Here is an 11,714-nt window from a genome sequence, read left to right on the forward strand (position 1 = left end):
ATGGTGACTTAGATACATTATATGATACTTTGACACTTTCTCAAGAACACACACCGACTTAGATTAAATGTCATGAATAATTTATACAGAGGCTGAAATTATCTGTATATGATGGTCTCAATGTCTTTACTCCTCAAGTAATGACAAAATTTCACATTTTTTTTTATATTTCATCTATAATGTTCCAAATATACCAAATCACAAATAAAAAACTTGCTGCAAATCTCATCTTTAAAGGTTTTACTGTGGCCTATAATTGCCAACATCCACTTCATTTTAACTCTGGCGGATAGTCTCGTTGGAAATCGTATCACATCTCCTTCTTTTATGCTAACACATATCATTCCTGTCAAGTTCTGATAAACTGACTGGTTTAAGTTTCAAAAGAAAATAAATGAAAAATGTGATTTCCCATAGGGTTTACTGGAAACTTTGTGGCAGCAATGAAACCGCTTTTCCCAAACAATCAACATTAACGGAGTATGGTTTGTAGAGGTGCATTACATCCAATAATTTTTCCCTATAAATTTCAAAGCATTAGTGTTAACACAATTAGGGAATGTAAATAATAAGAAAATTGGCTATGTATTGTGTAACCATAAAATGTCAAGTCAAAAATCTGCATACTAAAATACAAGAGTTTTCTTGTTGACAAGTAGGATTTAAAGACAGAATCTATAGTTCTTTATCAACAAATTGTTTAACCCCTTTTTATGTATTAAAGAGTATTTTGAAATGGTTTATTTAACAAAAGAAATTTATTTCTGAAAACAGGATATTTAACCAATATTTGTCCAGAGAAGGGAAACAAAAAGAAAAAAATTTGTAGAGGTTCCGCGGAACTGAGTGTCTCGCCTACTTTTGCTGTAAATTGCAGGATCAACAAAAATGAGGGAAAAAATCAATAAAAATATTCCGCTTGATACCATGTTTGGATTGTAGGAAGCTTCTGTCCAAGTTTGGTAAAAAATCCTGGATAGTTTATGAATCTAATAAATGTTTTAAAAACTTTAACTGCAGACTGGATGTAATGTTAACTGGAAGAAAAACTAAGTCCATTTATAAGTAAAATACAGACAGATACACAGGTACAAAATATAAACAAAATTTCCTTCTAGACTAAGCTTTTGATCATAAACAAGCTTTTGTCTTAGTTTGGTACAAATAAAAAAATAGTATAAGAAAGTTATCAAAATTTTTGAAAATTTAACCACAGAGTGAATGTGTTGTTTCCTGGCAGAAAAAAAGTCAACATTTAAAGTTTAAAGTAAAATATGGAAAAAATGGATTTGTCATTTTACAAAATTTACTTCTGGATACTATCTTATGATCATAAACAAGCTTCTGTCCAAGTTTGGTACAAACCAAGGACAGTTTAAGAGTTATTAAAATTTTAAAAACTACAACTACAGAGTGATGTAATGTTTTCCCGCAGAAAAACTAAGTGCATTTATAAGTAAAATACGGAAAAAATGGAATTTTATTTTCACAAAATTTACTTCTGGATACTATCTTATGATCATAAACAAGCTTCTGTCCAAGTTTGGTAGAAATCCAGTATAGTTTAAGAAAGTTATTAAAATTTCAAAAACTTTAACCACAAAGTGAATATTTGTGGACACCGCCGCCGACGACGACAGAATGTAGGATCGCTTAGTCTCGCTTTTTCGACTAAAGTTGAAGGATTGACAAAAAGAAAAACCTGGTGCTTACATTTATAGAAAGACATTCTGAAATCATACACTGTTAGAAAATTTCAAGTCTTTAGATTTGCTTTACATGGAACATCAAACATGTCTTGAGTCTTTTAAGCAATTTTAGTTTCTAAAAACAAAAAATTAATAAGAGCTTTATTTGACCTACCAGAAATCAATTTAGGTTCAACCGGACAACAAGTTCCCATCTTACAGATGTATAAGTTCTTGCTACAAGTCATGTTTGTTTTACTGCAATCTTTTTTCAAGCCGTTTGTATCTATTTCTGGATTTTTACATGTATTATTTGGTTCTGGATCCGTCTTTGGTAAAATGTTAGGTTCTACTGCCAGTACTGGCTTAAGTAATTGTAAGATAGGACAACATAGCCTTAGATGTGTGACACAGAAGTGGTCATCACTACATTGGTCATTGGTCCAGCAGGTTTTGTTTTTGGTGCCGTCAGAAGTTTTTTCTGCATTGGTACATCCAGTTATCTCTAAAAATAAATATTTACAAATCCTATATTATTTTAAAATCTTAATCACATTTTTAAAAATATTATCCTCTTTAGGCTGTTCCATTTCAATATATTTTCTGCAAGAAGTTAACTTTTTTCTTCTATGATAAAGCTGAACTCAAGCAATTACCTATCATTGCCATTTATTTATTATTTTCTTGAACATGCCTGAAACATTTACCACTGGACATTAAGCAAACAATAATACATAAATTATTTACTAGAGTGATAGAGTTAACTCCCCTTTCCCCCCATTTGAGTGAATCATTCCATTGCAGACTAATAGAAGAAGACTATATACTATCTTAAAAGCATGAAAATATGTACATAATATTAATTTATCTAAAATTAAATTAAATTACTGATATACAAATTTTGTAATTAGAATTTGATTGATTTGTGTTTAATGCCAATTTTAAAACTATTGTGCTATTTGTTAGCAGTCAGTTTTTATTGGTGGAGGAAGCTGGACTCATTTCTGGAGTACCCTGAGAGAAAAACAGACCTTTGGTAAGAAAACTGACAATTCTAGTCAATAAAGATTGGAGTCAACCGCAACTGCAAGCAACATGTGGGGGTTCGAACTCACTATCTTAGTGTTGCCTCGTGTGGGGGTTCAACTTCACTATCTTAGTGTTGACAGGCTAGTGATACAGAAGTTCAACCACTTGGTTACTGAGGCCCTTTGTAATCCGAAAAGAAAATTTTCAGTGAATAAATATTTCTCAAGTTAGATTTGATTCAACTAGTGTATTTAGATCATGAACCTAATATAAATAAAAGTTCTCAAAACCATGATTTCCCAAAAAAATCCAGTGGCGGATCCCGAACTTTTCCTAAGGGGGGCCCGCTCCAATCATGCTTCAATGATTCCCTATATAATCAACCAAATTTTTCCACAAAAGGGAGGGCCCCCCCTGGATCCGCCTATGAAATCATATATACTTAGTACCAATAGAAACCCAATAATCATAACCAAGCCCTCATGACCCTTTTAAATAAAAATACATAAATATCCTATCAATGCAATCCATACACATTAAGCTACATGTTACTCTATCTGGTTTTTTTAAAACTGAAAATGCATGAAAGGGTTGGGTTTTTATTGGCACTCGGTATAGTTCACTTTTCTTCTTTTGGATGTCCATAGGTATTTGTTTTAGGCTTTTTATTACCAAAATACCTATTAAAAATTTAAAAAGAAAAGCTGTCAATATTTTTGCAATATCAGAAGTACAAATGGTTTTTTTATATTTTATTTTTTATAAAAGGGAGGTCACCAAGGGCTGACCTCTTCCTTCTCCGTATTGATGTCGATCTAATAAATACAGATGTCGAATGACACAAACATTAAATTCAGGTCTTTATATCTTAATCCTATTTTACGATGGTATTTATTGTCATTTATAAATACAGATGACTTTAACTCAATGTCGTGATAGTATTTTTTCTTTTAACCTTGTTATGTATTTTAAAATGAGAGATAAATGTGCATTAAACTTATTTTATATTGTATCCATGTAAAAATACAAAATTCTTCCACCCAGCAACAAGTATCTTATAAATAAACAACAATTCAACTTGACTGAGAGCTGTTTTTTTTCTTGTTTCACCAAGGACAAAGATAATGTGTGCAATGTATGGAATAAACTTAGTATTCCTTGAGTGGTTTTGATCTACTTCCAATTTTTCAAAGGTAGAAAATGTTACAAAAATATCTTAATATTCATTTCTGATCATCAGAGAATTTTTTAATAAATTACATGAATAAACCTATTCTTCTATGTTCCAATATCCTTTTTTTTTTAAAGATATATATATACCTAATCAAGATATGCATGAAAGGTTCTAAGTAAATTATGGCTCAATTTACAAAAAATTTCTGCAATTAAATTATGGCTCAATTTACAAAAAATTTCTGCAATTAAGTGTTTGCTTTTGCTTCTAATAAAGGAATTATATTTTTTTATTTCTTGTTTTCTTATCAAATTTGTGTTATTATATATATATATATAACATCTCATTTTATAAACAAAATTTGGATCAGAAGCTAATTGAATGGATTTACTTCTTGATTGAAAAGTATGTAATGAATAAAGGTCTTCTTATAAATAATAGATACATTCAAATATACATAATCTTATTTTCTACACTAAACAGGCAATGTAGACCTTGGACAGGTTTTTTTCTTTTTTGTTAAAAAAAAAATTATGATTCTAACATAAGCATTTATTTTTTTGACTTTTCAAACTTTCAGTTTCAAGTGTACCTATAATGAAGGTTGTTTCAAAACATGACATATTCTTCTATGCTAAAATCAATATAATTTCATTTTTAAACTGGTTTGCAATAGCCCTGGGAACAGTATTAATTGTAGGATTACCTTTCACGAGCACAGCTTGAATTAAACACAAAACAATAACCTTTCTCATCATTTTTAGTTCAGTTCATTGAAATGCCTGAAAAATATAATTGCGGTCGTATAAAAATATTGAAACAATTTTATTAACAGTCACACAAATTATTACAAACCATGATTTATCCAAATTGACATTTTTCAATAAGAACCTAATATTTCCCTGATATAAATACATCTACATACATGTAATTATATTCATTTTCTACACCGTAATTTCTTTTACTGATCCTTAAAATAACTGTTAAATTTTTGCCAAAAAAATATGCAAAAATATCGAGAAGCTTGTTATGCATAGCTTGAACCATATCATCAAATGTCTAAAATGAATCAATTTTTACATTCTAAGTAGACTTTGATTTCTTCTTTCTTCAGATAAACTCATTCAGTGATTTTGACTACATACAGGGAGAGGGTTCCAGGGGTTGGAACCCCTCCCTAATTTTTTTAGACAATCAATGCATTTGAATGGGGACATAAAGTTGGAACCCCCCCGCCCCCCTCCCTTGACAATAAAAAACAGGCATTATATATATAAAACTAATCTAGCTTGACGTATAAGAACTTAAACTAAATAGACAATAAAATTTAATATATTATCAGATTTATTAATGATGTGTAAATAATTTATCATTAGATTTAAAGATCTGATTAATTGTGTTGATACTTGTAAAAGCATTAGTATTATAAATACTATCAGCCTAATCTCATGCTTATTATATATATATCATCACTAAATGTGTATGATTTATCTTTTTTCTTGAAGTACATTTTAAAATCATCTTAATTTGTTTCATTTTTAATTTATTTTAAACATAAGACGGAATCTTAACTAAACTGATTTCTACATTAATCAAATATTTCAAGGGGAGATAATTTCACTAAATATTACTGGATATATAAACTTTCTTCACATTTTGTGAAATATGTTGAAAACAAAGCCTGTTGTTTGTCTAAATTCATTTCTTTTAAGTGTTTTTACAGATGAATTTTACTCAAAAAGATTTTTTAATTTTTGTTTGTTCAGTTTTTTCTTCACATCATCATTGGTATCATACATGTATATGAAAATTGTTACTTCTAAATAATTTTTTTGTTTTGTTATTTTAGGAGTTTTGTGTTGATGATGGATCTTTGGTGCATGAGATATGGAATTAGGTGTTATAGGCTGCAATAGTTAAAATAAACAAATGCCAGGGTTGCATGCATGGTATTACAAAACTTTTCTGTGCAAATTTTACAGAAAAATAATATTTCATTGAAAGGGAGTTAATACATCCTCAGGGGCGGATCCAGCCATTTTAAAAAGGGGGGGTTCCTAACCCAGGACAAAGGGGGGTTCCAATTACATGTCCCCATTCAAATGCATTGATCGTCCAAAAAAAAGGGGGGGTTCCAAACCCCAGAACCCCCCCTCTGGATCCGCGCCTGATCCTCTACTTCTACATGGAGTTTTTTAAAACTTTGAGTAAACTGTTGACAACCAAATATGTTAAACTAAAAAAAGTCTTCTTTTTTTTTTAATGTTGTTGGGTTACTGTCTCATTAACTTCATATTTTCAACATCGTCCTTTTATTCATTTCACTTTCACTGGCTTTAACATATATACTGATAAACCATTTGCCTCGATCTATATTAAAAATTCAGTAAAATGACGATCAGAAAAATACACAAGTACATGCAAATACATTTGTTTGATAATGTGTTAATATTTCTCATATCATCAGTTACATTCATAACAAAACTTCAAAGAACTGAACTGTACCAAATTTGCCTGTAGCACATGTACATTTATATATATATATATATATTTTAGTTAAATGCATTTAAGTAGACAGGACTTCTTTCATTTTGTTGCTATTATTTAGACACCCTTTATGGAGTCAATAATAGATCTTTTATTTGTTTAGACCTAGAAAATTGTTGAATATCTACTTTTAGCAAAAATTAAGATGCATAGTAAGAAATATAATAATCTCACAATAAAAAATCTGATCTGCCAGTAAAACTGTTCTCTTTAATAAATTTTAAACACACATGTTACAGGCAACAAAAGGGCTTTTAGGTGCTTATAAGGCAACTAATATGATATCTAGAATAGTGTTCTGTAAAAGAATGAAGAAAGTTTGGTGTTCTTAGAGTTATGTACAGCAAAAGTCTTACAACTTTTTGAATCAAATTATGAGGATTGGCAGTTTTCCTGCTAAAAGTAATGGTTCTCTCTGGCTTCATCAACCTATAAAAACTGTCCACTCATATTGAAATATCCAATAGTGCTACAAGTGGCTTAAATAAAACACAAAAAATCAATAGAAATCGGCCATCAATGCACTATTCTAGCTTTACATTTATTTACCATGTTTACTGCAAAACCAGAGAATCTGAGAATCGATCAGTATATTTTTCAATCGATAAAATTAAATCGAGTGCAATTATACATCTTGTTCCTGATTAATTATATAATTGGCATAATTATGTGTAATAATATGACTGACAAATTTCTTAACCTGGCCACAGAACGTACCTCAGTGTATCAAACACATGTACCCCTGAAGCATATATATTGACTAATGATCTTTAACATGGTCAATTATTTATCAATTATAAGCTGATTAAAAATATGTCATTATCTTTCATTATAAATGTGTTTCATTATAATTCCATGTCTAAATGCTAGCTAGTTTATAAAAAAATATTTCAAAATATCAAAGTTACAAATGTAATGTCACCATTCTACATGCAAATAGGTAAACTTCAAGTTTAACTATCACTTCAACAGAGTTCGCGAAAAGTGTCAGTCCTCAGGATTTTACCACCAAAATTTTGAATAGGACTGACACAATTTTAGCATTTTTCAATAGAATTAATACTGAAGACCAGGAGATTTTCTTCAAGGACCACCAGGGAAAAAAAGATTTCTCAAACTCTGCTTCAAGGAAGAATGTTTTTACCAATAAAAAAAACTGTCATGTATTTTCAAAATTTGGTATTTTATAAAGAGCAAAAATAAATGATATCAAAAATTACACAAATGTATATGTAAACTTTTAAAAGATGTTTCATACATACAACTGAAGAAGAAAATATAACCTATTTTTACCACAGACTAAAAGGGCATGCCTATTAATACATGTATAAAGTACATCTTCATCTAAATTAATATGTTTTATGACTCTAAATGACAGGATAAAACAGTTAATGACAGTGACCCTGAAATAGACATATTTATATACCACATCTTCATATATCTATATTTATATAGCAAAATAATTACATTAGATGTATGTTTCATTACAATACGTTATTCTGATTGGCTAACTGCACATCATGTGTTATTCCTTAAGCAGTTGTATCACTCAATAAAACTTCTCATTCATGATGACACGAGGTCCCACAATAAAGTGCATAGGTTAATAAAATAAAAACTTGATAAAAGGCGTGTTTTCATGATCCTATAGGTAAAAATGTAATTATAAGTATTGAATGCTTTTTTTTGTAACTTTATAGGGTTGCAAAAGCGTTGACCGTGCGCACATTTTAAGTATGAAGCGCTTCCGCGCTTCATACAAAATGTACTTCGGTCAACGCTTTTACACCCCAATAAATTTACAAAAAAAAGCATTCAATTCTTAATTAATATTTACAGTATAAATCCATGACAATTGGTCTCTGGATGATAGTTGAGGGTTTGGATGGGGTCAAATGATTAAAGAATAATGCACTTAAAATATGAAGATTAGAGAATAACGGGCAAAAAAAAATGAAGATTAGAGAAAAAAGGGGTTAATTTTTTGAAGATTAGAGAAAAAAGGGGTTAAAATTAAATGTTTACAGAATAACAGACCCCCCATCCAGAACCTCATAGTTGTCTGCTTATTTTCATACAAAAGCTAATTTAAGCTACATTGAATGGTTTTGAAATTTGATTTGAAATACAAACAAATTTTCTATCTTAGGCACAGATTGCTTAAACCATATTTGGCACAATTTGTTGGAATTTTAAGTTTTTAATACGTAACCTTCCTATTTGATTTGGTCTGTCAACAGTTTTGGTTTGAGGGCCACTGATGAGACTTGTGTGAAGATGAAACAACTAGCTAGCTGTGTCTGACGTTTCAAATAATAAACCTATTTCTTCGATGAGTTTTTTTCAACAAAAGCTAAGGCCAAACAAAAATATATGTGTGGTTCCAGTTACCTTACCTACACTACTTTTTAGTCTCTAAAATAGCCTACACTAAAGATTTTTTTGCCATTTTTCATTAAGCACTGTTAAAGTCAGAATGTTGCTCCCATAGACTCAATGTAAAAATAAAACACAATATAAAAAAAAATCCCTACCTATACCTACCCTATTTTTTTTAAAGATGTAACTGGAACCACACATACTTTTTTATTTGGCCTAAATAATATTTGTGAATAGATATCTGACTTATGTCAAAAACTGAAGATTCATTATTATTTGTCTCAGTTTTTTATTTATTTATGTGGATTGCATGGGAAAAAAGTTAAATAAAGTAGCTAATGAACTTATATGATGTATGGGTTTATAATTGAATCTATATATGTATAAAACAGAGCAGTTTTGTAAAGGCTAAGCAGTCTGCACGATTAGCCACTAGTCCGATGCCCCAGACTAGTAAAATTTCATTCGGACTAGCAAGTTATTGCAAAACTTTGTTTGGTAAGAAAATTGGTCTTTGGACTAGTAGTTGAAAAAGTTTTTGGTGAAGACTGGCTAAGCATGAAAAAACTGTCGCTATACATATATACAAAAAAAAAAAATTCTAGAGAAAAAGTGAAGACACTAACTTGAAATTAAAAGTATTGTTATAACACACAATCTGTCTCCTGATATTATTCCCTGCCAGAGTATTATATTTTCCTAGTAAAAGGGATAGAAATATAGCAATTTAGTCTACATAAGGGGAAGTTGCAATTAAATTTTGAATCGTATTTTGGTTTGCAAAAACTTATTAACATATATAATGTTGCATACTTGTCGTACATGTTACTGTACTATTAGGTCAAACATATATATGTTTACCTACAATTTACAAACTGTTGACCATACACATGACAAATATGCATATAAATTAACAGCGTAATGCACATCAATCAAATTTTCCCCCTTTGCTGCATCTAATTGTATCAGTTGTTATAGTAGTATAATCACTAGTAGTATTTCGCTCTTTGGCTTATTATAAGTTAAATTTTTACTTACTTGATATAAGTTTTTTTATGTTTTCATCCAATGGGAATATATATATATAAATATCAACTTTTATCATCAACCTTCCGAAAGCTGCAGACTACAGGTAACAGAAACAATAAACGAAACATAAATTTTTTACCTGTCAATAACTTTATTACTTTAATCCTTCAGCCATTCAGGTAAACAGAATATTTAAGAAAACTGTCATCAAGGATATCCTCTATTTGGTCACTGTGGTCATGCATGGTCGGTTTCAACATCCAAATAACCATCACCTGCACCTACACATTAAAAGATTAAGTTATAGGCAATTTTACCTGAAAGTGCTGATAAGGTGTCAATAAAAATTTGCATAGTACTCTGAGGCTATATAATATATCATCAATAATGATTATTATCACAATTGTTTACTGTGAGCTGGAACAATATATATCCTGTATAACAATCATTGCATTCCTTTTTTTTTTTTAAATATTAAATAATTTACTTTGATTGAATTTTTTAGATTACATATGATATTTCTGCAAATTTTTGATCATTATTGTTGCAATTGTAATTAAGAATATGTTTTTTTAAAAATTAAACCAAAATTTAAAAACAATTCAGTTGGAATTTTTAAAACTATTTTTCAAAAATAAAATTGGAGGTACATGAGTAAATTTGAAAACCCAGAAATGCATGCTTCTCAGGTGAAATCCCAAAGAACACAAAGAACCCTCTATTAATACCTTATGGAATTTGTTTGTGCATGGGTGTTGCTATATATATACCATATACATATGTTAGGTATCAAGGTCACTGAAACAAGGTTATGGTAGTACATTTCAATGTTGACAAGGAAAACAACTATATATTTCTACCAGAGACATATAATACATGTATTATATGTCTCTGTTTCTACCATGACTAATGTGTTGATGCACTTTTCACTATCACTTGAGAGTTTTGCTTCCTCAGTTGGTAGACTTCTATTTTTTTCTAAATTATTGTAGGCTCCTCATCTAGTACTTGTAGAGGTTTTAGTTATGCTTACAAATAATAGGACAATAAAATAAAAGTACACATTTAAGTCACTAATCTTGTGTGGTAGATGTTTGGTATATATGCAGTAAACATTTGAATAACCTGACAAACTAACATAAAAAAAATCAAACTTTAAATTTAATTTAAGCAAGATTACAAAATCTTAAAATTTCTTCCTAATGCTTAAAATTTTAACAAATTATGATGCAACTAGTACCCACATACATGTCCCAGATAAAGGTATTGGTATGATCCTGAACTTTTAATCTCTAGCAACATATTGGGGGAATAAACAAGAAAGCCACTTCAAATATTAACATGACTTATAATGTTTAACATGTTTACTAGGTTAAGTTTTAAAAAAAAAGCTTTTTATTCCGGTATCTGATAGACATGATAGACTAAGAGGGTAATAATGTTCCATAATCAATCAAATTACATCTTAATTTTTTAATTAGAAATGCATGTGCACCACATTGTTTATGTTATTTTTAATAGACTAAAAATTCGAATAATCCAGAGTAAATCATGACTTATTACATCACGGTCACATGACAAAATTATCATCTATGAGCTGATAGACAAAACAAATTAGCAAACTCGTGCTGTTAGATTATTCTAGGTCTATTTTATTTCATATTATAGATGAAACATAAATGTTTATCATTATTTTCATATTGTTATTATTTGAGAATGATTATTTGTGGATCGAATCAGTCAATCAAATGATTTACCTTTGTTTCACTTTCAATGTTAACATTCTTTTCCTTTAAAACACATAAAATTCATTTGTAAGTTATCCATCTGAAGCTATGGGGTTAAATTGAAGTTCACATGAATACTGA

At 29.6% G+C, this 11,714-nt stretch overlaps 1 protein-coding gene across 2 annotated transcripts in view; it reads right to left on the reverse strand.

The window, feature by feature from the left end:
* The window catches only part of LOC139512043 (uncharacterized), a 74,954-nt gene extending 64,749 nt beyond the window's left edge, over positions 1-10,205 (reverse strand). Inside the window, exons 1-3 of one of the 2 annotated variants that reach the window (XM_071299358.1) lie at positions 9,986-10,205; positions 4,598-4,673; positions 1,864-2,193 (exon numbers count right to left, since the gene is read on the reverse strand). In XM_071299358.1, coding sequence (XP_071155459.1) covers positions 1,864-2,193; positions 4,598-4,649 — 382 coding nt within the window. In that variant the 5' untranslated portion in view covers positions 4,650-4,673; positions 9,986-10,205. Of the gene's footprint in view, positions 1-1,863; positions 2,194-4,597; positions 4,674-9,855; positions 9,933-9,985 lie in introns of those variants that run through there. The other variant, XM_071299359.1, reaches the window with a different exon arrangement.
* Positions 10,206-11,714: the final 1,509 nt, after the last annotated feature.

Source organism: Mytilus edulis, chromosome 2 (assembly GCF_963676685.1).
Source record: "Mytilus edulis chromosome 2, xbMytEdul2.2, whole genome shotgun sequence".
Taxonomy (NCBI): domain Eukaryota; kingdom Metazoa; phylum Mollusca; class Bivalvia; order Mytilida; family Mytilidae; genus Mytilus; species Mytilus edulis.